At 34.3% G+C, this 27,537-nt stretch overlaps 3 protein-coding genes across 4 annotated transcripts; 1 reads left to right on the top strand and 2 right to left on the bottom strand.

The window, feature by feature from the left end:
• Positions 1 to 16,782: 16,782 nt before the first annotated feature.
• Positions 16,783 to 18,835, bottom strand: LOC139888585 (uncharacterized). Its single transcript, XM_071871588.1, has 3 exons — positions 18,148 to 18,835; positions 17,949 to 18,010; positions 16,783 to 17,907 (listed from the first exon to the last, which is right to left on the bottom strand). The coding sequence occupies exons 1-3, from the start codon at positions 18,833 to 18,835 to the stop codon at positions 16,783 to 16,785; spliced, it is 1,875 nt and encodes a 624-aa protein (XP_071727689.1).
• Positions 18,836 to 21,263: 2,428 nt separating this feature from the next.
• Positions 21,264 to 23,707, top strand: LOC139864546 (sugar carrier protein C-like). Its single transcript, XM_071853131.1, has 4 exons — positions 21,264 to 21,719; positions 22,391 to 23,014; positions 23,132 to 23,400; positions 23,505 to 23,707. The coding sequence occupies exons 1-4, from the start codon at positions 21,264 to 21,266 to the stop codon at positions 23,704 to 23,706; spliced, it is 1,551 nt and encodes a 516-aa protein (XP_071709232.1). The 3' UTR covers position 23,707.
• Positions 23,708 to 24,239: 532 nt separating this feature from the next.
• Positions 24,240 to 26,425, bottom strand: LOC139864539 (protein NONRESPONDING TO OXYLIPINS 2, mitochondrial-like). Of its 2 annotated transcripts, none has more exons than XM_071853127.1 (3): positions 26,211 to 26,425; positions 25,677 to 25,795; positions 24,240 to 24,448 (listed from the first exon to the last, which is right to left on the bottom strand). In XM_071853127.1, the coding sequence occupies exons 1-3, from the start codon at positions 26,342 to 26,344 to the stop codon at positions 24,423 to 24,425; spliced, it is 279 nt and encodes a 92-aa protein (XP_071709228.1). In that variant the 5' UTR covers positions 26,345 to 26,425; the 3' UTR covers positions 24,240 to 24,422. The 2 variants fall into 2 exon arrangements, with proteins under 2 accessions (XP_071709228.1, XP_071709224.1); XM_071853123.1 differs by having other exon boundaries at positions 25,621 to 25,795.
• Between the last annotated feature and the right edge of the window lie 1,112 nt (positions 26,426 to 27,537).

Here is a 27,537-nt window from a genome sequence, read left to right on the forward strand (position 1 = left end):
GGAACGTTTTTAATCAATAAGAACGGGACATTTCAAATTGTTATAGATGTGGAAAACCGGGCCACATTATTAGAAATTGCCCGAACCAGGAGAACACGAATGGACAAGGCCGCGGAAGAGTTTTCAATATTAATGCGGCAGAGGCACAGGAAGACCCGGAGCTTGTTACGGGTACGTTTCTTATTGACAATAAATCTGCTTACGTTTTATTTGATTCGGGTGCGGATAGAAGCTATATGAGTAGTGATTTTTGTGCTAAATTAAGTTGTCCATTGACGCCTTTGGATAGTAAATTTTTACTCGAATTAGCAAAGGGTAAATTAATTTCAGCAGATAATATATGTCGGAATCGAGAAATTAAACTGGTTAGCGAAACATTTAAGATTGATTTGATACCAGTAGAGTTAGGGAGTTTTGATGTGATAATCGGTATGGACTGGTTGAAAGAAGTGAAAGCAGAGATCGTTTGTTACAAAAATGCAATTCGCATTATACGAGAAAAAGGAAAACCCTTAATGGTGTACGGAGAAAAGGGCAACACGAAGCTACATCTTATTAGTAATTTGAAGGAACAAAAACTAATAAGAAAAGGTTGCTATGCTGTTCTAGCACACGTCGAGGAAGTACAAACTGAAGAAAAGAGCATCAATGATGTTCCCGTCGCAAAAGAATTTCCCGATGTATTTCTGAAAGAATTACCGGGATTACCCCCACATCGATCCGTTGAATTTCAAATAGATCTTGTACCAGGAGCTGCACCAATAGCTCGTGCTCCTTACAGACTCGCACCCAGCGAGATGAAAGAACTGCAAAGCCAATTACAAGAACTTTTAGAGCGTGGTTTCATTCGACCAAGCACATCACCGTGGGGAGCTCCGGTTTTTTTTGTCAAGAAGAAAGATGGTACATTCAGGTTGTGTATCGACTACCGAGAGTTGAACAAACTTACCATCAAGAACCGCTACCCACTACCGAGAATCGACGACTTATTTGATCAACTACAAGGCTCGTCTGTTTATTCAAAGATTGACTTACGTTCCGGGTATCATCAAATGCGGGTGAAGGAAGATGATATTCCAAAGACTGCTTTCAGAACACGTTACGGTCATTACGAGTTTATGGTCATGCCGTTTGGTTTAACTAATGCACCAGCTGTGTTCATGGACCTTATGAACCGAGTGTGTAGACCATACCTTGACAAGTTTGTCATTGTTTTCATTGATGACATACTTATTTACTCAAAGAATGATCAAGAACACGGCGAACATTTGAGAAAAGTGTTAGAAGTATTGAGGAAGGAAGAATTGTACGCTAAGTTTTCAAAGTATGCATTTTGGTTGGAAGAAGTTCAATTCCTCGGTCACATAGTGAACAAAGAAGGTATTAAGGTGGATCCGGCAAAGATAGAAACTGTTGAAAAGTGGGAAACCCCGAAAACTTCGAAACACATACGCCAGTTTTTAGGACTAGCTGGTTACTACAGAAGGTTCATCCAAGACTTTTCCAGAATAGCAAAACCCTTGACTGCATTAACGCATAAAGGGAAGAAATTTGAATGGAAGGATGAACAAGAGAAAGCGTTTCAGTTATTGAAGAAAAAGCTAACTACGGCACCTATATTGTCATTGCCTGAAGGGAATGATGATTTTGTGATTTATTGTGACGCATCAAAGAAAGGTCTCGGTTGTGTATTAATGCAACGAACGAAGGTGATTGCTTATGCGTCTAGACAATTGAAGATTCACGAGCAAAATTATACGACGCATGATTTAGAATTAGGCGCGGTTGTTTTTGCATTAAAGACTTGGAGGCACTACTTATATGGGGTCAAAAGTATTATATATACCGACCACAAAAGTCTTCAACACATATTTAATCAGAAACAACTGAATATGAGGCAGCGTAGGTGGATTGAATTGTTGAATGATTACGACTTTGAGATTCGTTACCACCCGGGGAAGGCAAATGTGGTAGCCGATGCCTTGAGCAGAAAGGACAGAGAACCCATTCGAGTAAAATCTATGAATATAATGATTCACACTAACCTTACTACTCAAATAAAGGAGGCCCAACAAGGAGTTTTAAAAGAGGGAAATTTAAAGGATGAAATACCCAAAGGATCGGAGAAGCATCTTAATATTCGGGAAGACGGAACCCGGTATAGGGCTGAAAGAATTTGGGTACCAAAATTTGGAGATATGAGAGAAATGGTACTTAGAGAAGCTCATAAAACCAGATACTCAATACATCCTGGAACGGGGAAGATGTACAAGGATCTTAAGAAACATTTTTGGTGGCCAGGTATGAAAGCCGATATTGCTAAATATGTAGGAGAATGTTTGACGTGTTCTAAGGTCAAAGCTGAGCATCAGAAACCATCAGGTCTACTTCAACAACCCGAAATCCCGGAATGGAAATGGGAAAACATTACCATGGATTTCATCACTAAATTGCCAAGGACTGCAAGTGGTTTTGATACTATTTGGGTAATAGTTGATCGTCTCACCAAATCAGCACATTTCCTGCCAATAAGAGAAGATGACAAGATGGAGAAGTTAGCACGACTGTATTTGAAGGAAGTCGTCTCCAGACATGGAATACCAATCTCTATTATCTCTGATAGGGATGGCAGATTTATTTCAAGATTCTGGCAGACATTACAGCAAGCATTAGGAACTCGTCTAGACATGAGTACTGCCTATCATCCACAAACTGATGGGCAGAGCGAAAGGACGATACAAACGCTTGAAGACATGCTACGAGCATGTGTTATTGATTTCGGAAACAGTTGGGATCGACATCTACCGTTAGCAGAATTTTCCTACAACAACAGCTACCATTCAAGCATTGAGATGGCGCCGTTTGAAGCACTTTATGGTAGAAAGTGCAGGTCTCCGATTTGTTGGAGTGAAGTGGGGGATAGACAGATTACGGGTCTGGAGATTATACAAGAAACTACCGAGATGATCATCCAAATTCAACAACGGTTGAAAACCGCCCAAGGTCGACAAAAGAGCTACGCTGACATTAAAAGAAAAGATATAGAATTTGAAATTGGAGAGATGGTCATGCTTAAAGTTGCACCTTGGAAAGGCGTTGTTCGATTTGGTAAACGAGGGAAATTAAATCCAAGGTATATTGGACCATTCAAGATTATTGATCGTGTCGGACCAGTAGCTTACCGACTTGAGTTACCTCAACAACTCGCGGCTGTACATAACACTTTCCACGTCTCGAATTTGAAGAAATGTTTTGCTAAAGAAGATCTCACTATTCCGTTAGATGAAATCCAAATCACCGAAAAACTCCAATTCATCGAAGAACCCATCGAAATAATGGATCGTGAGGTTAAAAGACTTAAGCAAAACAAGATACCAATTGTTAAGGTTCGATGGAATGCTCGTAGAAGACCTGAGTTCATCTGGGAGCGTGAAGATCAGATGAAGAAGAAATACCCGCATCTATTTCCAGAAGATTCGTCAACACCTTCAACAGCTTAAAATTTCGGGACGAAATTTATTTAACGGGTAGGTACTGTAGTGACCCGAACTTTTCCATGTTTATATATATTAATTGAGATTGATATTTACATGATTAAATGTTTCCAACATGTTAAGCAATCAAACTTGTTAAGACTTGATTAATTGAAATATGTTTCATATAGACAATTGACCACCCAAGTTGACCGGCGATTCACGAACGTTAAAACTTGTAAAAACGACATGACGATATATATATGGATATACATATGGTTAACATGAGATTATGATAAGTAAGTATCTCCATAAGTATATTAACAATGAGTTATATACATATAAACAAGACTACTAACTTAAGGATTTCGAAACGAGACATATATGTAACGATTATCGTTGTAACGACATTTAAATGTATATATATCATATTAAGATATATTAATATATCATAATATCATGGTAATATAATAATTTAACATCTCATTAGATATAATAAACAATGGGTTAACAACATTAATTGAGATCGTTAACTTAAAGGTTTCAAAACAACACTTACATGTAACGACTAACGATGACTTAACGACTCAGTTAAAATGTATATACATGTAGTGTATTTAGATGTATTAAAATACTTTTGGAAGACTTCAAGACATATATCAAAACACTCATACTTAATGAAAATGGTTACAGTTACTTTCCCATTCTTTTCTTTCATCAAGAATTCTAGTCGTATTCTTACCCGTATTATACACAGCTTCAAAACGTACTTACTATGGGTATATACCAATAGGAACTAGCATGGGATTCCACTCTTGATTATGTCATGTATGACTAATCAATTTTAACTTCTACCATGAGCTAGTCAACTAACTAGAACTCCTTTTAACCCCACTCACCACTCACCAATTACCACTCATCATTCACTCCATTTCACTTCCAATTCTCTTTCTAATTCTCTCTCAACACACACACACTATTATGAACGTATTTTTCCAGTATTTAATCATCATCTTCATCAAAAATCACTTCAAGAATCAAGCTATAATCATCATAGGAAGAACACTTCAAGAACACTTCAAAAATCCCTTCAAGTTTACTAATTTACTTCCAAGCTTTCTAATCCATTCCAAGTAATCATCTAAGATCAAGAAACCTTTGTTATATATAGTAGGTTATCTTTCTTATTCAAGGTAATATTCATATTCAAACTTTGATTCAATTTCTATAACTATAAACTATCTTAATTCGAGTAAAAATCTTACTTGAACTTGTTTTTGTGTCATGATCCTACTTCAAGAACTTTCAAGCCATCCAAGATCCTTTGAAGCTAGATCATTTATTGTCACTTCCAGTAGGTTTACCTACTAAACTTGAGGTAGTAATGATGTTCATAACATCATTCGATTCATATATATAAAACTATCTTATTCGAAGGTTTAAACTCATAATCACTAGAACATAGTTTAGTTAATTCTAAACTTGTTCGCAAACAAAAGTTAATCCTTCTAACTTGACTTTTAAAATCAATTAAACACATGTTCTATATCTATATGATATGCTAACTTAATGATTTAAAACCTGGAAACACGAAAAACACCGTAAAACCGGATTTACGCCGTCGTAGTAACACCGCGGGCTGTTTTGGGTTAGTTAATTAAAAACTATGATAAACTTTGATTTAAAAGTTGTTATTCTGAGAAAATGATTTTTATTATGAACATGAAACTATATCCAAAAATTATGGTTAAACTCAAAGTGGAAGTATGTTTTCTGAAATGGTCATCTAGACGTCGTTCTTTCGACTGAAATGACTACCTTTACAAAAATGACTTGTAACTTATTTTTCCGACTATAAACCTATACTTTTTCTGTTTAGATTCATAAAATAGAGTTCAATATGAAACCCTAGCAATTTGATTCACTCAAAACGGATTTAAAATGAAGAAGTTATGGGTAAAACAAGATTGGATAATTTTTCTCATTTTAGCTACGTGAAAATTGGTAACAAATCTATTCCAACCATAACTTAATCAACTTGCATTGTATATTATGTAATCTTGAGATACCATAGACACGTATACAATGTTTCGACCTATCATGTCGACACATCTATATATATTTCGGAACAACCATAGACACTCTATATGTGAATGTTGGAGTTAGCTATACAGGGTTGAGGTTGATTCCAAAATATATATAGTTTGAGTTGTGATCAATACTGAGATACGTATACACTGGGTCATGGATTGATTCAAGATAATATTTATCGATTTATTTATGTACATCTAACTGTGGACAACTAGTTGTAGGTTACTAACGAGGACAGCTGACTTAATAAACTTAAAACATCAAAATATATTAAAAGTGTTGTAAATATATTTTGAACATACTTTGATATATATGTATATATTGTTATAGGTTCGTGAATCAACCAGTGGCCAAGTCTTACTTCCCGACGAAGTAAAAATCTGTGAAAGTGAGTTATAGTCCCACTTTTAAAATCTAATATTTTGGGATGAGAATACATGCAGGTTTTATAAATGATTTACAAAATAGACACAAGTACGTGAAACTACATTCTATGGTTGAATTATCGAAATCGAATATGCCCCTTTTTATTAAGTCTGGTAATCTAAGAATTAGGGAACAGACACCCTAATTGACGCGAATCCTAAAGATAGATCTATTGGGCCTAACAAACCCCATCCAAAGTACCGGATGCTTTAGTACTTCAAAATTTATATCATATCCGAAGGGTGTCCCGGAATGATGGGGATATTCTTATATATGCATCTTGTTAATGTCGGTTACCAGGTGTTCACCATATGAATGAATTTTTATCTCTATGTATGGGATGTGTATTGAAATATGAAATCTTGTGGTCTATTGTTACGATTTGATATATATAGGTTAAACCTATAACTCACCAACATTTTTGTTGACGTTTAAAGCATGTTTATTCTCAGGTGAATATTAAGAGCTTCCGCTGTTGCATACTAAAATAAGGACAAGATTTGGAGTCCATGTTTGTATGATATTGTGTAAAAACTGCATTCAAGAAACTGATTTCGATGTAACATCTTTGTATTGTAAACCATTATGTAATGGTCGTGTGTAAACAGGATATTTTAGATTATCATTATTTGATAATCTACGTAAAGCTTTTTAAACCTTTATTTATGAAATAAAGGTTATGGTTTGTTTTAAAAATGAATGCAGTCTTTGAAAAACGTCTCATATAGAGGTCAAAACCTCGCAACGAAATCAATTAATATGGAACGTTTTTAATCAATAAGAACGGGACATTTCAATTACCATTTCTAACTAAAATATATTTAGGTTGGCTCAAGTAAATATATGACATAAATTTACTTTGTGACCCCGTCATGTGGGAGGATACGCCCGTATCCATATACCTCGGGTGGGTTCAAACTCATAGTGTACATCGCTGACTCAATGTTTGTTGGTGTAGTCGATGTAACTGAGGGAGCATAAGAAGAGTGAGATGGTCGTGGCCCTAATAAACCGGGCAGTCCATTAGCAGAACCTCATCTTGGCCATTGAGCCGTAGGATAGGGACAAAGGGCTGAGGCCCAACGTGAAATGTCCCATTCATATTGATTATAAACGTTCCATATTAATTGATTTCATTGCGAGGTTTTGACCTCTATATGAGACGTTTTTCAAAGACTGCATTCATTTTTAAAACAACCATAACCTTTATATTATCTATAAAGGTTTAAAAAGCATTACGTAGATTATCAAATAATGATAATCTAAAATATACCGTTTACACACGACCATTACATAATGGTTTACAATAAGAATATATTACATCAAAAATAAGTTTCTTGAATGCAGTTTTTACATAATATCATACAAGCATGGACTCCAAATCTTGTCCTTATTTTAGTATGCAACAGCGGAAGCTCTTAATAATCACCTGAGAATAAACATGCTTAAAACGTCAACAAAAATGTTGGTGATTTATAGGTTTAACCTATATATTATCAAATCATAATAATAGACCACAAGATTTCATATTTCAATATACATCCCATACATAGAGATAAAAATCATTCATATGGTGAACACCAGGTAACCGACATTAACAAGATGCATATAAGAATATCCCCTATCATTCCGAAAAATCCTTCGGACATGATAAAAATGAATTCAAAGTACTAAAGCATCCGGTACTTTGGATGGGGTTCGTTAGGCCCAATAGATCTATCTTTAGGATTCGCGTCAATTAGTAGATCGGTTTACTAATTCTTAGGCTACCAAGCAAAAGGGGTATATTCGGCTTCTATCATTCACCCATATAATGTAGTTTTATTTACTTGTGTCTATTTTGTAAAACATTTATAAAACTGCATGTATTCTCATCCCAAAATATTAGATTTTAAAAGTGGGACTATAACTCACTTTCACAGATTTTTACTTCGTCGGGAGTAAGACTTGGCCACTGGTCGATTCACGAACCTATAACAAATATATACATATATATATCAAAGTATGTTCAAAATATATTTACAATATTTTTAATACATTTTGATGTTTTAAGTTTATTAAGTCAGCTGTCCTCGTTAGTAACCTACAACTAGTTGTCCATAGTTAGATGTACAGAAATAAATTGATATATATTATCTTGAATCAATCCACGACCCAGTGTATACACGTCTCAGGCTAGATCACAACTCAAAGTATATATATTTTTGGAATCAACTTCAACCCTGTATAGCTAACTCAAACATTACTGCATATAGAGTGTCTATGGTTGTTCCAAATAATATATATACATGGGTCGATATGATATGTCAATACATTTGCATACGTGTCTATGGTATCCCAAGATTACATAATATATTAGAATACATGTATAATACAATATAAGTTAGCTAGGATATGATTTGTATTGAATTGATACAATATTTCCCGTAGCAACAACAATCAAAAAAATATCCAATCTTGTTTTACCCATAACTTCTTCGTTTAAAATCCGTTTTGAGTGAATAAAATTGCTATGATTTCATATTGAACTCTATTTTATGAATATAAACAAAAAAAGTATAGGTTTATAGTCAAAAATATAAGTTACAAGTCATTTTTGTAAGAGGTAGTCATTTCAGTCGAAAGAACGATGTTTTGATGACCATTTTGAAAAACATACTTCCACTTTGAGTTTAACCATGATTTTTGGATATTATTTCATGTTCATAAGAAAAATCATTTTCCCAGAAGAACAACTTTTAAATCAAAGTTTATCATAGTTTTTAATTATCAAACCCAAAACAGCCGGGGTGTTACTACGACGGTGTATGTCCGGTTTTACGGTGTTTTTCGTGTTTTCAGCTTTTAAATTATTAAGTTAGCATATCATATAGATATAGAACATGTGTTTAGTTGATTTTAAAAGTCAAGTTAGAAGGATTAACTTTTGTTTGCGAACAAGTTTAGAATTAACTAAACTATGTTCTAGTGATTTCAAGTTTAATCCTTCGAATAAGGTAGTTTTATATATATGAATCGAATGATGTTATGAACATCATTACTACCTAAGGTTTTCTGGATAAACCTACTGAAAATGAGAAAAATAGATCTAGCTTCAAAGGATCCTTGGATGGCTTGAAAGTTCTTGAAGCAGAATCATGACACGAAAACAAGTTCAAGTAAGATTTCCACTTGAAATAAGATTGTTATAGTTATAGAAATTGAACCAAAGTTTGAATATGAGTATTACCTTGTATTAGAAAGATATATTACTGTAAATAAGAAAGATTTCTTGAGGTTGGATGATCACTTTACAAGATTGGAAGTAAGCTAGCAAACTTGGAAGTATTCTTGATTTTATGAAACTAGAACTTATAGAATTTATGAAGAACACTTAGAACTTGAAGATAGAACTTGATAGAGATCAATTAGATGAAGAAAATTGAAGAATGAATGTGTTTTTAGGTGTTTTTGGTCGTTGGTATATGGATTAGATATAAAGGATGTGTAATTTTGTTTACATGTAAATAAGTCATGAATGATTACTAATATTTTTATAATTTTATGAGATATTTCATGCTAGTTGAAATGTCCCGTTCTTATTGATTAAAAACGTTCCATATTAATTGATTTCGTTGCGAGGTTTTGACCTCTATATGAGACGTTTTTCAAAGACTGCATTCATTTTAAAACAAACCATAACCTTTATTTCATCAATAAAGGTTTAAAAAGCTTTACGTAGATTATCAAATAATGATAATCTAAAATATCCTGTTTACACACGACCATTACTTAATGGTTTACAATACAAATATGTTACAACAAAATAAGTTTCTTGAATGCAGTTTTTACACAATATCATACAAGCATGGACTCCAAATCTCTTCCTTATTTAAGTATGCGACAGCGGAAGCTCTTAATAATCACCTGAGAATAAACATGCTTAAAACGTCAACAAAAATGTTGGTGAGTTATAGGTTTAACCTATATATATCAAATCATAATAATAGACCACAAGATTTCATATTTCAATACACATCCCATACATAGAGATAAAAATCATTCATATGGTGAACACCTGGTAACCGACATTAACAAGATGCATATATAAGAATATCCCCATCATTCGGGGACACCCTTCGGATATGATATAAATTTCGAAGTACTAAAGCATCCGGTACTTTGGATGGGGTTTGTTAGGCCCAATAGATCTATCTTTAGGATTCGCGTCAATTAGGGTGTCTGTTCCCTAATTCTTAGATTACCAGACTTAATAAAAAGGGGCATATTCGATTTCGATAATTCAATCATAGAATGTAGTTTCACGTACTTGTGTCTATTTTGTAAATCATTTATAAAACCTGCATGTATTCTCATCCCAAAAATATTAGATTTTAAAAGTGGGACTATAACTCACTTTCACATATTTTTACTTCGTCGGGAAGTAAGGCTTGGCCACTGGTTGATTCACGAACCTATAACAATATATACATATATATCAAAGTATGTTTAAAATATATTTACAACACTTTTAATACATTTTGATGTTTTAAGTTTATTAAGTCAGCTGTCCTCGTTAGTAACCTACAACTAGTTGTCCACAGTTAGATGTACAGAAATAAATCGATAAATATTATCTTGAATCAATCCACGACCCAGTGTATACGTATCTCAGTATTGATCACAACTCAAACTATATATATTTTGGAATCAACCTCAACCCTGTATAGCTAACTCCAACATTCACATATAGAGTGTCTATGGTTGTTCCGAAATATATATAGATGTGTCGACATGATAGGTCGAAACATTGTATACGTGTCTATGGTATCTCAAGATTACATAATATACAATACAAGTTGATTAAGTTATGGTTGGAATAGATTTGTTACCAATTTTCACGTAGCTAAAATGAGAAAAATTATCCAATCTTGTTTTACCCATAACTTCTTCATTTTAAATCCGTTTTGAGTGAATCAAATTGCTATGGTTTCATATTGAACTCTATTTTATGAATCTAAACAGAAAAAGTATAGGTTTATAGTCGGAAAAATAAGTTACAAGTTGTTTTTGTAAAGGTAGTCATTTCAGTCGAAAGAACGACGTCTAGATGACCATTTTAGAAAACATACTTCCACTTTGAGTTTAACCATAATTTTTGGATATAGTTTCATGTTCATAATAAAAATCATTTTCTCAGAATAACAACTTTTAAATCAAAGTTTATCATAGTTTTTAATTAACTAACCCAAAACAGCCCGCGGTGTTACTACGACGGCGTAAATCCGGTTTTACGGTGTTTTTCGTGTTTCCAGGTTTTATATCATTAAGTTAGCATATCATGTAGATATAGAACATGTGTTTAGTTGATTTTAAAAGTCAAGTTAGAAGGATTAACTTTTGTTTGCGAACAAGTTTAGAATTAACTAAACTATGTTCTAGTGATTACAAGTTTAAACCTTCGAATAAGATAGCTTTATATGTATGAATTGAATGATGTTATGAACATCATTACTACCTTAAGTTCCTTGGATAAACCTACTGGAAAAGAGAAAAATGGATCTTGCTTCAACGGATCCTTGGATGGCTCGAAGTTCTTGAAGCAGAATCATGACACGAAAACAAGTTCAAGTAAGATCATCACTTGAAATAAGATTGTTATAGTTATAGAAATTGAACCAAAGTTTGAATATGATTATTACCTTGTATTAGAATGATAACCTACTATAAGAAACAAAGATTTCTTGAGGTTGGATGATCACCTTACAAGATTGGAAGTGAGCTAGCAAACTTGAAAGTATTCTTGATTTTATGTAACTAGAACTTGTAGAATTTATGAAGAACACTTAGAACTTGAAGATAGAACTTGAGAGAGATCAATTAGATGAATAAAATTGAAGAATGAAAGTGTTTGTAGGTGTTTTTGGTCGTTGGTGTATGGATTAGATATAAAGGATATGTAATTTTGTTTTCATGTAAATAAGTCATGAATGATTACTCATATTTTTGTAATTTTATGAGATATTTCATGCTAGTTGCCAAATGATGGTTCCCACATGTGTTAGGTGACTCACATGGGCTGCTAAGAGCTGATCATTGGAGTGTATATACCAATAGTACATACATCTAAAAGCTGTGTATTGTACGAGTTCGAATACGGGTGCATACGAGTAGAATTGTTGATGAAACTGAACGAGGATGTAATTGTAAGCATTTTTGTTAAGTAGAAGTATTTTGATAAGTGTATTGAAGTCTTTCAAAAGTGTATAAATACATATTAAAACACTACATGTATATACATTTTAACTGAGTCATTAAGTCATCGTTAGTCGTTACATGTAAGTGTTGTTTTGAAACCTTTAGGTTAACGATCTTGTTAAATGTTGTTAACCCAATGTTTATAATATCAAATGAGATTTTAAATTATTATATTATCATGATATTATCATGTATGAATATCTCTTAATATGATATATATACATTAAATGTCTTTACAACGATAATCGTTACATATATGTCTCGTTTAAAAATCATTAAGTTAGTAGTCTTGTTTTTACATATGTAGTTCATTGTTAATATACTTAATGATATGTTTACTTATCATAGTATCATGTTAACTATATATATATCCATATATATGTCATCATATAGTTTTTACAAGTTTTAACGTTCGTGAATCACCGGTCAACTTGGGTGGTCAATTGTCTATATGAAACATATTTCAATTAATCAAGTCTTAACAAGTTTGATTGCTTAACATGTTGGAAACATTTAATCATGTAAATATCAATCTCAATTAATATATATAAACATGGAAAAGTTCGGGTCACTACACTAGTTGCCAAATGATGGTTCCCACATGTGTTAGGTGAATCACATGGGCTGCAAAGATCTAATCATTGGAGTGTATATACCAATAGTACATACATCTAAAAGCTGTGCATTGTACGAGTACGAATACGGGAGCATACGAGTAGAATTGTTGATGAAACTGAACGAGGATGTAATTGTAAGCATTTTTGTTAAGTAGAAGTATTTTGATAAGTGTCTTGAATCCTTTCAAAAGTGTATGAATACATATTAAAACACTACATGTATATACATTTTAACTGAGTCGTTAAGTCGTCGTTAGTCGTTACATGTAAATGTTGTTTTGAAATCTTTAGGTTAACGATCTTGTTAAATGTTGTTAACCCATTGTTTATTATATCTAAAGAGATGTTAAATTATTACATTATCATGATATTATGATTTATTAATATATCTTAGTATGATATATATACAGTTAAATGTTGTTACAACGATAATCGTTACATATATGTCTCGTTTTGAAATCATTAAGTTAGTAGTCTTGTTTTTACATATGTAGTTCATTGTTAATACACTTAATGACATGTTTACTTATCATTTATCATGATTAAACATAGTGTATCAATATCTTAATATGATTCATATGTATTTAATAAGACGTTGTTATAACGATAATCGTTATATATATCGTTTCGAGTTTCTTAATTCAATAAAATCAATTTTATGTATATAACTCATTGTTAAAATACCTAATGAGATACTTACTTATCATAATATCATGTTAATTATATATATAATCATATATATGTCATCATATAGTTTTTACAAGTTTTAACGTTCGTGAATCACCGGTCAACTTGGGTGGTCAATTGTCTATATGAAACCTATTTAAATTAATCAAGTCTTAACAAGTTTGATTGCTTAACACGTTGGAAACACTTAATCATGTAAATAACAATTTCATTTAATATATATAAACATGGAAAAGTTCGGGTCACTACACAACGTGGCTGCTGCAAGGCCCATGTGCCATAGGGTGGTTGTTGCCAATGTGTAATGTAACAAGATGCAATTTGTTGGTTGGAATTGAAGGACCGAACACGACCACGATGATAACCCCCTCTACCTCTGTAATTACCCCTGTGATTTCCACGACCTCGATAAAATTGACCGGAACCACAACCGGTGTTAGTGGAATTTTGCGGTGGTGTTGATTTTACAGTGTTCGTCGGTACTGTAGTGGAAACAAGACCCGTACCCGCCGATGATGAAGCTTGAGAAGAGTGTTTGGATTTGTGTGTTTCTTCCAAAATTAGCATGGGTCAGGCAACATAAAAGCTAGGTAATGGTTCTTTGTGACTGATTTGAGAAGCGATGGTTTCATAAGCATCGTTTAAGCTGGTTACCAGTTGTAAGACTAGGCTATCATCATCAATGTTAGGGCCAACATTAGAGAGTTGGTCCACAAATACCTTAAGCTCTTGGCAGTATGCAGATGCGTTCGGGAAATCTTTAATTCGAGTGTTGTTGAATTTTGGTTGCAGGTAGACATGTCTGGAACCACGATTATCTTTTTTGGGTAAAGGTTTACCCCGATGAACTTTTATTAAATAATAAAAGAATGAGTTACAATACAAAGAAGCACAGCTGCTTTAGGAGAGACCTAAAGCCAAGCAAACCCTAGCCAAAACAACAGGCAAAAAACCACACCTTAAACAAAACAAACACAACTAAGAAATTACTCTAACTTCCAAGCAATTCGAAAGAGCTTAATCCGGTAAGACTCCTTGAACCGAACGGATAGAAGTTTTAGCCGGACAGACGAGAAAATCACATCAAACAACTCCTTTGCAGAACGCCTTTTGGTGCTAAATAACCTTGAATTCCTTTCTTGCCACACAAAATAGACCTCAGTTGCAAATAATAATTTTGCCACAAGTGTATTCACACTTTTCTTTTCAGTAAACCCGACAATAATACTCGTCACGATCAACCACTCATGGCTTTGAAGCCCCTGAATGAACTGTGAAGCATAATCCCAAACACGTGTTGAGTAACGACATTCAAAAAATAAGTGATTATGGGAGTCTTGACATTCCATGCAAAGCGAACATAAAAGCACCTGACCTTGCCTAATTTCCCACTCCTTCATCTTGTCTTGAGTTTTTAGCTTTTGTTTCACGAGGAGCCAAACAACAAAGGCATGTCGATGAATACTGTTAGAATGCCAAACCACTTCGAACCAAGGCACTAAGTAACCGGAAGGCCGAATAGTTTCATATGCACGGCTCACGGCAAAACTATAATACTCACCATCGTTATCCCGCCACTGCAATTGGTCACTAGAATCAGAAATAATTGGAACCTGAATCGAACCTAGCGTGGGGTATTTTTGCATCCAATGAGCCGGCCAAGCCCACTCGTCACCTTCAATCAAGTCTGCAACATGATCATACCGCGAGAAACCAGCATAGTTAATGTCTCTCCAAGAAATAAAGTTGATTAAAGGACCAAGATGATTCCATTTATCGAACCAGGCTAGAGCTGTCATACCATTACCGATACTATAAACCATATGAAAACGAAAAAGATCTCGGCAGTTCAAAATCCTTCTCCAACTCCAACTTGCGTCCGGTTTAATTGGAGCATCCCAAAATGAGTAGTTCTCAAGGTGATGTGCGTGTACCCATTTAACCCATAAAGATTCTTTGTGGGTAAGAATACTCCATATATGAGTGGAAATAAGCGCGATATTCCAATATTTTAATCTTTTAATTCCAAGACCCCCTTCCTCCTTTGGAAGACAAATATCGTCCCATTTCACCTTAGCTTTACCCCTTTTCATATCTCCTTGACACCAAAGGAACCCACGTAATAATTTCTCAATTTCTTTAATGATTGCTTCCGGAAGAATGAAAATGGAAGCCCAGTAGACCTGCATAGTGGTTAGGACTGAGATGATAAGTTGCACTCTCCCAGCAAAGGAAAGAAACTTATTCTTCCAATCATCAATCTTTCGCTTTACTCTCTCCACCAAAATTTTGCAATCACGATACATCAATCGAGAAGAAACAAGGGGGACACCCAGGTACCTAACCGATAGTTGTCCCTCTTCAAACGGCAAAATATTAAGAATCACCCCTTTTAGAGTATGAGATACATTTGCAAAAAATGTCGTACTCTTAGAGAGGCTCGGAGTCAATCCTGAACATAGCTTGAATTCCTCAAGGGCATCTCGAATAACCTCTACTGAGTTCCTGTCAGCAGCCGCAAAAAGAAAAAGATCATCTGCAAAACATAGGTTAATAATTTTCAAAGGCTCACATTTAGGATGATAGCGGAACTCATCCCCATTCGTCACCTTTCTAGTCAACATCAACGATAAGGCCTCCATGACTATCGTAAATAGGTAAGGGGATAAGGGGTCCCCTTGACGAAGACCTCGTTTGCCCGGAAAGTACCCATGTAAGTCCCCATTTATGCTGATAGAATAAGATGTAGTCGATACACATGTCATCACCCAATTAACCATCTTCGCAGGATAACCAAACCCAACCAAACATGCTTTTAAAAAATCCCAGTCTACCGTATCATAAGCCTTTTGAATATCAACTTTAAACGCACATCTCGGAGTTCCTCGGTTAAGATGGTAGTTCTTCATAATTTCTTGTGTTAAAAGAATATTATCTGATATCCTTCTCCCAGGCACAAACGCTGACTGATTATCGCTCACTATATTGTCCAGGCTTTCTTTAATTCTATTTGTCATGACTTTACTGATGCATTTGTACAAAACGTTACAGCAAGATATGGGACGAAACTCGGTTACCTTCGTCGAATTCTGAACTTTAGGAATTAAGATGATGATGGTATGGTTTATCTCTTTCAAGAGTCTGTCATTCTGGAAGAAATGTTTTATAGCTTTAATTACATCATCCCCTATTATATCCCACGCTTTCTTAAAAAAGGCCGAAGAATACCCGTCAGGGCCCGGTGATTTCAACTATTTTATCTCGAACATTGCTTGTTTTATTTCCTCCGTAGAAATAGGAGCAATCATAGCCGCGGCTTTTTGAGAGCCAATTCTCTTTGTAAACAGCGAAGTTGGGTCTGCAATTGGGCTACAAGTAGTATTCGTACCCAAAAAATTAATATAGTGCTGTGTTATAACTTCACAAACCTCACGACCTTCAACTAACACCCCCACATGGTTTTCGATAGCATGAATTTTACTCCGATGGATTCGCCCTTTAACCGCATTGTGAAAGTATCTCGAGTTACTGTCGCCTGCCCGAAGCCATTCGATTTTAGATTTTTGCTTAAGAAAGCATTCCTCTTCATACAATACTTCATTATACTTTTTAAGGATGGTACTCTCCAGCTTGCGAGTGTCATGGCATTCTGGGTTTTTATCCAACCTAGCTTGAACCTCATCAAGTTCACTCCTCAATTTAATCACATTCTCATGTAAATTGCCCTTACTCCACATTAATTTCCTCATTTTCTTCTTTAGAAGTCGAAGGCGTTTAGTAACGCGAAACATCATATGGCCTTTTATGTCCACCTTCCATCCTTCATTTACAATATCCCTAAACTTCTCATGCTCAGTTATGTAATTACTAAACTTGAAAGGTTTCGGTTTGTTCTGCATGTTCTGCGAAAATTTCAATATGGCCGGGCAATGATCTGAAATACGATATGCTTGAAACACCACATACGCATCAGCAAATCTGGATATAAACTCTTCATTTGCCATAACTCGGTCTATTTTCTTCCACAAACCAACTTCCGCATTAGGTCTTTTATTCCACGTGAAATGGAAACCCGAATGGTTAACATCAACCATGTGAACATTATCAACACACTCTTGAAATTCCCTCATGGCTATAGTCACTTTCGAACTTCCCACCGAAGAATCCTCAATACTCAAAGAAGCATTAAAATCCCCCATCATAACCCACAGATTGCGATTTATGAATCTGTTATGCATTTCCAATTCCCTCCATAAAGGTCTACGCTTCACATACTGGTTAGCAGCATAAATAAACGAGATAAAGAAGTTTTGATCATCACATATAAATCTTACTTGACAATGAATTTCTTGATCAGAAACCGCAAGTACCATAAGCTGCACAACATCCACATCCCAACCAATGATGATACAGGTACCTCGAACGCACACACTACTATTAGAAGACCAACTCCATCTTGGAAAGACCGTTCTGCATATTCTGTTAAGTTTATCAATAGTAACGTGTGACTCCAAAATAGCACAAATACTAAGTTTGTTACTCGATACAACATCTTGAACCTCACTTTGTTTAGGGAGGCGGTTCAACCCCCTTATATTCCATGAGGCGATGTTAACCATTTAGACCGTCTAAACCGGGAGTGCTTGCCCCCTCAGAATATTTCTTCGCTTCCATAAATTTTGCCATCTCATCATTACCTGGTTCCACTTCGACAGGTTCCAAATTTATGTCTATTTGCGGTGTTACAGTATTCCCCTCCTCATTACATTTGTTAAGAGCATCAAAAGAATTTTCCATAATTATTGCTCCTGTTCCACTTGTACTCGGTTTACTAGTGTCCACTGTAGGTTTTGGTTTTGGCATATAAACAAATTTTGGCCTAGCATTGTTCAATGGAATACCAGTCGCCCCCTTCTTCCCACCATTCTTGTTTATAACCTGCTTAAATCCATCCGAAGTAGATACTACGGTATTTGTATCCACTGGTATCACTTTTGGGCATTGGGCATCACGATGCCCGAATACTTTACAACACGTGCGCCTTGGCTGTTTCCATTCATATTCAATTCTTATCTCACCTATCGTTTTATTATTTGTCACCAGACTAGGAGTTTCAACCTTTAAAGTCTCTTTTAATTCACTTTCAGAACCAACCTCGATCAAAGCTCTAGCATAGTTCGGTCTTCCCCATGACTCCACACACATAGTGGATGTGTATGAGTCAAGCATCATTGGCTTTCCTAACTTTGAAGCAATTACACTTAGCCCCACTTCGGTAAACGCATCTAATGGGATAGCATACATCTTCACCCAAACGGGAACTCTCGTGAGATCCTCTTTTGAAAGTGATACTTCTGGTGACTAAGCATTCAGAATAATCGGGACATTACGTATCATCCATGGACCACCCTCCATAACATCTATCATACCTTGTTCAGTCTCAAACTTGAAGAAATAAAAACCCTTTGCATTCATCATAACTTTCTCAATTTCAAATTTCTTCCAAGTATTCGTCACATAGTACTTCACCACCGGGAAAGGTAACCTTTGTCCGAGAAAGTATCCATACAAAGTATGCTTATATCTATAAGTTGCCTCTCGAACAGATTCTATCGGTATAACCACATCCATATCTTCATTGCTTTCAGATTCAATGTAACAGAAATTTACCTTCTTTTTAATGTTACTTGCGCCAGCAACATGTAGATAAGTTTTTCCAGGGGTATTAGCCTTATTCTCCACCGGCTTTGTATGATCATAGATGACAAGAGTGCTCTTCTTTCCTTTTTCTTCAGATAAACTTGGGAATTCAGCTTCATACCCGGAATGAACACTACCCTCAACGGATTCTTCCACGACAGTATGCATACTCTTATTGATGCATTGACCTTCACTTTTCTTTCCTTCGTCCTCCTACCCATGCAAATTGAAATTGCTCATTACATATTCTTCTGTTAAAACGATATTAGATCTTCCAGTAGGATTCTCATCATCTTTCCGAGATTCAATCTCAGGAGATGAATCGCTGCTATCACTATCTATGTTCTCCTCTTTTTCATCTACTCCTATTTTGCGATTCCGTAAAACCCTAGACGTTGAAACCTGTTGTTTTTTCTACTTACCCATACTGGGACCTTATCGACGGCCAAGCACAAAGAATCGAGATTGAGATTGACAAGAAAATCGATCAGAGAAAAAAATCGCCTCCTAGTTAACCGGACGGCTGAAACCACGTTTATCATGAAAGAGGTTTTTCAACCGGTCCCACGCTTGTTTTGCAGTAGAGTTTGTTTTCATGATGATTTTAAACAGATCGAGAGAGATGGTGCCATATATCCATTGAAGGACTATGGCGTCTAGTCTATCCCAACTTTCAGCAGGAGTTGGAGTTTTAGTGGTTGTTTCATATGAAAAAGAAGAGATATTAGTTGCAGGTGTAATGGTGTTATCAACAACAAGAAAACCTCCGCAGTGAATCAAGAATAATTCTGTCCAAAACTCATATTGACCATTGTCCATCTCCAAGGTAATAGGAATAAAAAAATTTATGTTGTTGACTGTACTTGCATGGTGGATTTTATATTCGGCCATGGTGAAGAAGAAGGGAGAAAGTATCGACTTTAAAGGAAGAAACAAGAAGGAGGATTGATAGATGGCTGATACCATGAAAGAATTCAAGACGGGCTTTGTTTATTCAATGATAACCTATTTATACAAGTTTACAAGATAGGCAGCTAAATCAAATCCTAACAATCAATTCCAATATTTGTGGAATGGATATACAATGCTATCTAGTTCAAATATACAAAGTCAATGTAATCTTTCATATCTATTCTTAAAATACACGGTTAATATGTGGTCATGGTAGTTCAAAAGTGGAGTAGTGGTGTGGTCGTTATTTACGTTTGAAGGTATGAGAAATTACTAAACGGTAAATTTTGATTGAAATCATTTTATTTATTTATAAACATGATTAAACTAAGAATATATGTTTAGCATTAGCCACTTAAGAAATGTTTTAAGCATGATTGATGGTACGTTTAGTTAGTGAGTAGGCTGGTTATTAGAAATCATAAGGTAATTACTACTGTACAAGATACAATTATATATGTATGTTTTAATTTCTTAAAGATAAGTGTATAGGGCTATCTATATAAAATTCTTTAAATTAATTATAAAGTCAAAATATATATTTTTAGTATCAAATTTTCTTATTCAATTTTTAGATTGGTAACTTTTCTATAGTAAATACAAATAAATAAATCAATACATAAATATAAATTTATATTAAGTATATATATAAATAAAAAAGTTAGTTATATGTGTTTGTGTTTTACGTTTAATATTTAATATTTAATACTACATCTTTATCATTACAGATATAGATATAGATATAGATATAAGCTATAATCTATCCTTTTTTTTCTTTTTTGGCTATATAGATATTTAAATAGATATATAACGTACAATTAGCATTTTAAACAAACTCGTTTACAATTTGTAACGCGAATATACATCCCTATCCTAACTGGATATAACTGCATACATCCAATAACTCCGAAGTTTTAGGAGTCCTTTTCCAACTCAAAAATCATTAACATCTTTATAAATACATAATTTTCATGGTTAATCGATCATTCAATAATTCAATATATTTTTTTACAAATCTTAACCTCGTTTACTTTAAAACATATTCGTACGACTTTGTTTCTCTTCAAAACATTCTCGTACAATGGCAGGTGGTGGGTTTAGTTCTGGTAATTCAAAAGATTACCCTGGTGGTTTAACGAAAAAAGTGATCATCGCCAGTATTGTGGCTGCATGCGGCGGTTTAATTTTCGGTTACGATATTGGAATCTCGGGTGGGGTGACATCCATGTCGCCATTCTTGAAAGAGTTCTTCCCTAATGTTTACAAAAAACAATCTGAAATTAAAGATTCGAGTAACCAATACTGCAAGTTTAATAGCGTCCCGTTAACCATGTTCACATCTTCCTTATACTTGGCTGCGCTTTTTGCTTCGGCGATTGCATCGTTCATAACCAAAGCATGGGGTCGAAAAACGTCTATGCTCGTTGGCGGTGTCACTTTCTGTGCTGGAGCACTTCTTAACGCTTTTGCTTTGGATATTTGGATGCTTATCTTTGGACGTCTTCTTCTTGGTTTTGGTATTGGTTTTGCTAATCAGGTAATTTATATAATCTTTTTTTTATGTTATGTTGAGATTAAAGTTATATTGAGTTGTTAACTCACTAGAGGACTTTTTGTGACACTTTAACACTAAGACGAATCTTAATTTTCTCGTCTATATAAGAAGATATGATAACATTCTTTTTTTATTCTATTCATGAGCCTTTAAGTAATTCTTTGCTTTAGTACAGAAAGAGTGATTCTTGCTATTTTATACTTGAAATTCGCATATAGGTTTATTATCTTCACATAATTGAACTGTCATACGTATACTAAATAGCAATCAAACACAAGATACCGAATTCTTCATAAGCTATTATAATTTCTTGGACGATTTCTGACTGATCATAGGTGATAAATTGAGTCATAGATTATCAACCGTGCTACTTTAATTTCCTTGCTAGTTGTATTCAAAAATTTTAGTGCCAATTGAACATGGTGTTTATATACTAGGTATTAATTCAGGGTGCATCTTATATTAGTGTTTCGAGTACAATATAAGAATTACCAGAAAATCTTATTGTTTTTAGTGTGTTCTCTTATCTTTAATACTAAGAAGATTAGATATGTAATAATTATACCAAGATTTTGATTTTAATGAGACATCTTGTTTTAATGAAATGATCATATTGTTCTAACACCCTCTCTGTTTTAATTATATATATGTAGTCTGTTCCTCTATATTTATCCGAGGTAGCTCCATCAAAATATCGTGGTGGAATCAACATGTTGTTCCAACTCTCTATCACCATTGGTATTCTACTTGCAAATGCTGTTAACTTCGGATTTGCCCAAATTAAAGGAGGTTGGGGTTGGCGATTAAGTTTGGGTGGTGCAATTGTCCCTGCTGCAATCTTTATTGTTGGCTCCTTTTATCTTGATGATACTCCAAACTCACTTATTGAGCGTGGAAATCTCCAAAAAGCCAAAGAAAACTTGATTAAAATCCGTGGAGTAAAAAATGTTGATGAAGAATATGATGATCTCGTTGCAGCAAGCCAAGAGTCAAAAAAGTACTCGTGGAAAAATCTTTTTACTAGAAAGTATAGACCTCAATTAATATTCACTATTCTCATTCCGTTTTTCCAACAATTTACTGGAATGAATGTGTTCATGTTCTACGCTCCCGTTTTGTTCAAAACAATGGGCTTTGGAGATAATGCTTCATTAATTTCGACTGTTATAACCGGGGTTGTTAACATGTTTGCAACTTTTGTTTCAATTTTAACGGTCGATAAATTTGGAAGACGGGCTTTGTTTCTAGAAGGTGGTATTCAAATGTTTGTATGTCAGGTATAAAAACTTCCAACTTCACTTATTATTTTAATAACTACTGTTATTTAATTAACATGTTTATGTTTATTTAAACCCTTACAAAAATAATTTTGTTCTCAATTTTGTACTATGTAGATTGTGATTACCATTGCAATTGCTTTGAAGTTTGGGATAAATGGAAATCCGGGGGCGCTTCCAATGTGGTATGCAGGTCTCGTGGTAATATTCATTTGCTTATACATTGCGGCTTTCGCTTGGTCGTGGGGTCCATTAGGTTGGCTCGTGCCTAGTGAAATCTTACCCCTCGAGGTTCGATCAGCGGGACAGAGTATTAATGTTGGTGTGAACATGATCTGTACATTCGTCATCGCACAAATATTCCTTCAAATGCTATGTGCTTTAAGGTACAAATATAGTAATGCAAGTATCTTATATATGCAATGCTTTTACCTAACTTGTGATCTCATATTAATTACTTATCTCCTGTGTTTGTGTTTATTTTATTTAGGTTTGGATTGTTTATCTTCTTTATGATATGGGTGGTTGCGATGACGTTATTCATATACTTTTTCTTGCCGGAGACAAAGGGAATTCCGATTGAAGACATGAGTGGAATTTGGAAGAAACATTGGTACTGGAAAAGATATGTTCCTTTGGTTGATGAAGATAAAGATTTGGAGCTTTGCAAGGATGAGAACTATCAGAAATAGTTTGAAGGGTTTCTTATGTTAATTGTTTGTTTTTGATTTAGACCGAGTTTACTTACATTTTTGATCATTGTTAGTATAAGTTAGTACTACGTAATAGTTTTATATAATCTGGCTCTGGTTTGTTTATTTTGATTTAACTTATGAGATTGTTGGGTTAATGGTTTTAAATGTTAATAGCTTTCTTTCTTCATATATGCTAATGGTTTTAAAGTTTGAATACTTGTTTGTTGAACTTGATATTATTGCATCTTAGGTAGCTAGTCATGGCTCAACTCCTAATTGCATACACTCCACAAAAACTTTATTAACTACTATCTATGTGAATGTGAACTTATCTATGCGCTTTAGTTATACAAATTAACTACTGCAACTTCCATAATCTCCCCTTATCCTATATAAATACATCAACTAGTATCATAATTAGTGGTGTCCTGGTATGCGAACACAGTTGTAAAGAGACCCTAGATGAGTTTATTTTTGAATAAACATAACAAAATCAATGAACAAAATATGTAAAATCAAGTTTTAGCAAGAAAACTGGAAGATGGAATAATAATTTGGGAACTCGAGAGTTTTGCAAGGCTGTGCTTACATTATACAAAACTGTTGTTGAAATCTATCATAATTAATAAACATGTGAAAAGAAATTTACTCAAGTCCCGGTCTTGTGAAAAAAGATGCTGTCTTTTATATCTTTAAGAAGACGCGGCCCTTCATTATCGAGGCACACTGAGTCCCATCTCTGGTGAACAAAAAAAAAAATGTCAAAATAAGTGCATCAGTTGAGATTAAATATGCTCATAAAACACCGAATATGCATAAAATGAACAAAAGCATCCCTAACAAGCGTTTAGTTAAAGATTACACTAATGCTTAGCAAAAGCATACCAAAGACCAAATATGATCCTCCCTTAGGCTAGCAGGGCATATTATGACCCATTTCAACCATGTCCAGTTTATTAAGAAATGCAAACAAATCTATAAAGTATATCGAAGTTCTTCCTACAGAGAAAAAATAATCAAACACAAAACTAGGAAAACATATTTATAATATAAAATTCTCAATTAAGACCAAACTTGAGCAAGATGAACTTCAGTGAAACATTTTTACTATCACAGTTAGTTTACTATATGCTGCTTCACAGTGATCCATCTTAGAATCTTAGCACATTGCTTATAGTTTATGAGCAAGTTTAGTGCATAACATAGTTTCAGGACATCATGTTTTATCATACTGAAACAAGATACACTGAATCTTTATATCCCAATCCAAATCCTATATCGACTTCATCTATTTTACAATCACCTTGAATTTCATATTGAGCTTTCCCTAACAGGATATACTTGTTAATTGTGCAAGAGCGTATAAATAAAGAAATTTGCACATAACTGGATATTAAATGTTGCAACAAATGCAAACCTCATTACAGAAAACAATGAAGATATTCACACCACCAGTAAAAGATTTCCAAGCAATCCATCCAAAAATTAATCAAATAACAAATATGCAAACAGCTTACAAAAACCATATGACTATTAACCAAACATGTCTCAAACTTGACTCAATGGATCAACATCTATAATGTTAACTTGACATAAAGATGCAAGCACTTTGGTAAGAGAATACTGCATCTATAAAACCCAATTTGTTACAAAATGGAAGTCATATAGAAAATTTACAGTTATATAGCATTCTTAACATACGATATATTCGTATGAGAATATTTTTACTAACAAATTTATTCACAATGATAACAGCTAATAACTACAAACTTTTTTTTAAAAAAGTTTTCAACTTTCACACAAGTATAAACAACTAGACCTTTTCTTCATTTAATTTAGTAGTAAACAACTTTTTTTGAAGCATGTCATAATAACAACAAAAATAAAACAAAAGTAGTATGTATGGCTTACAGATAAACATAACACAGAAAATTGTCAAACTCCCGGGTTTGCACTGGAAAGCATACCCTGAGACAAAGACCTTGAACCCTTCGAGTCTATTCCGAGACACGATGTCAATCGAGCAGATGAAACCGCTGTATGTAATGGCAATAGAGATTGCACACAACCTATTCGACAAAATGACCTGCAACATAAGAACATTTTTAATTCCCACGGAGTACAAATTATTCACTAATAAGACCAAAATTAAACAATTATTATTCTTACAAATTATTCACTAACTATATGAAATAAGAAGTAACAATTTTAGTTGTTACATCTTGTTCACTAACAGATTAAATAATAACAATCTTAAATGTTACTAATGATTCAGTAACAGAACCTAATAATATTAACTCTAGATATTACAAATCATTCACCAACAAATGAGGATCATTAAAAGTTAACAGTTTGTAACAAAACCAAATTATGAGTAGCAATTAATTGTTACAAATTACTAACTGCCAATTCAAAGTAACAAATGATCATTGTAATGTACTTATTGGTTGTAAAACCACTGATGAATTATTGAATTAATTAATACAAAAGGATGAGTTTACCTGGATATATTAGTTGTGTTGGTTGTTTGAAAGAGAGATGGAATAGAAGTGGATTTAGGCGAAGGAGAAGAAGAAGAAATGGATTTGAAGAGTGTGGAAGCAGGTCTACAAATCGACCGATATCGAGACGCCATTTTTGATCTCGATTGATTGTGAAATTTGAAGATTGTGTTTTTATGAATTAGGGTCAGTATGAATTGGGGAAACGGCCAGGGTTTTAGCGGATACAAGGTTTTTTTTTTTTTTTTTTTTTTTTTTAGTTGTATTTTATGTACCGTTACCCGTGACTGTGACGTCAAAGGCAAGTGCTGTATTTTTTGGTGATTTGGCAAAGTCAAAAAATGAAGTTTTTTAGACCACCCACAACCGAGTGTCAGAAGGGTAGCATGGCATCGGTGACGAAAAGTAACGTCGGTTAACCCGGCGTGAGCTGTTTGTGTTAGTCACGGAGGTAACGAATTTGGGCGTTTAAGGGCACGGAACCAATCAGATTTAATCTTATTTTTTATTTTGTTATTAATTAATTTTTTTCTCTCCTAATTTCCAATCAGATTTCATCGCATTATCCTACAAATATTTAACACACAAAAATTGACATTTCGGGTTAACGAAGGTTAACTAGAGTCACAGTTAAAAATTCACTTTGTTCACCAAAAAATACAATTTGACTCTGACGTCACAGTCACGGTTAATGGTGGTCTTAATGGGGAGTGTCAAATTTGAGTGTTAAATTTGTGGTGGGTGATCTAATAAAATATTGTTGGTATTTGGGTATAAAATATATATAAATTAATAATAGATAAAATCTAAAGCTAAAATCTGATTGGCTCGAGGGGATTTGACTTTTTTTCCCGTCACCGTAATGACTGACGCCCCATTTTCGTCATCTCGGACGCCCCTAGGGCGTCAGAGCCCTGCCACCTAGATTTTCATGTCATCTGATGGAATAATTTAATGTCTCATTAATGGTGGTCTTAGAGTTATTATTATTTGCAATAGTGTTTTTTAGGTTTGCTAGATCATTTAAAATAAGTTTTTACTACCAACGTTCCCTCATTAATTTAGAAATTTTCCTTTGGCGTTTTCTTTGGACGCTCTTCCTTACGTTGGAACCTTTCCGCGAAAGGGTTAGAGATTGCTTCGGTTGCATGTCCCATATGTAATAATGGTATAGCGTCCCGGGATCATTTGTTTTTTGGTTGTGAATTGGCTTTGGATAGTTGGCACAAAGTTAGAGTATGGTCGGATTGCTCAATACCTTCATTTTCGTCATGGGATTCGTTTATGTATTGGATTGAACTTGCGGGCATAACCCAACGGTTCTCCT

The sequence above is a fragment of the Rutidosis leptorrhynchoides genome, chromosome 1 (assembly GCF_046630445.1).
Source record: "Rutidosis leptorrhynchoides isolate AG116_Rl617_1_P2 chromosome 1, CSIRO_AGI_Rlap_v1, whole genome shotgun sequence".
Classification (NCBI taxonomy): Eukaryota; Viridiplantae; Streptophyta; class Magnoliopsida; order Asterales; family Asteraceae; genus Rutidosis; species Rutidosis leptorrhynchoides.

Excerpts from the sequence above, each read along its gene's own strand:
- LOC139888585 (XM_071871588.1), bottom strand. The coding sequence starts at position 18,835 with ATGTATGCTATCCCATTAGATGCGTTTACCGAAGTGGGGCTAAGTGTA. Across the intron at positions 18,011-18,147 it reads CGGTTTAGACGGTCTAAATG|AATATGCAGAACGGTCTTTC; the intron begins GTTAACATCGCC and ends TAAACTTAACAG. Across the intron at positions 17,908-17,948 it reads TAGTAGTGTGTGCGTTCGAG|CTTATGGTACTTGCGGTTTC; the intron begins GTACCTGTATCA and ends GATGTTGTGCAG.
- LOC139864546 (XM_071853131.1), top strand. The coding sequence starts at position 21,264 with ATGGCAGGTGGTGGGTTTAGTTCTGGTAATTCAAAAGATTACCCTGGT. Across the intron at positions 23,015-23,131 it reads TTCAAATGTTTGTATGTCAG|ATTGTGATTACCATTGCAAT; the intron begins GTATAAAAACTT and ends TGTACTATGTAG. Across the intron at positions 23,401-23,504 it reads CAAATGCTATGTGCTTTAAG|GTTTGGATTGTTTATCTTCT; the intron begins GTACAAATATAG and ends TATTTTATTTAG.
- LOC139864539 (XM_071853123.1), bottom strand. The coding sequence starts at position 26,344 with ATGGCGTCTCGATATCGGTCGATTTGTAGACCTGCTTCCACACTCTTC. Across the intron at positions 25,796-26,210 it reads AACACAACTAATATATCCAG|GTCATTTTGTCGAATAGGTT; the intron begins GTAAACTCATCC and ends CTTATGTTGCAG.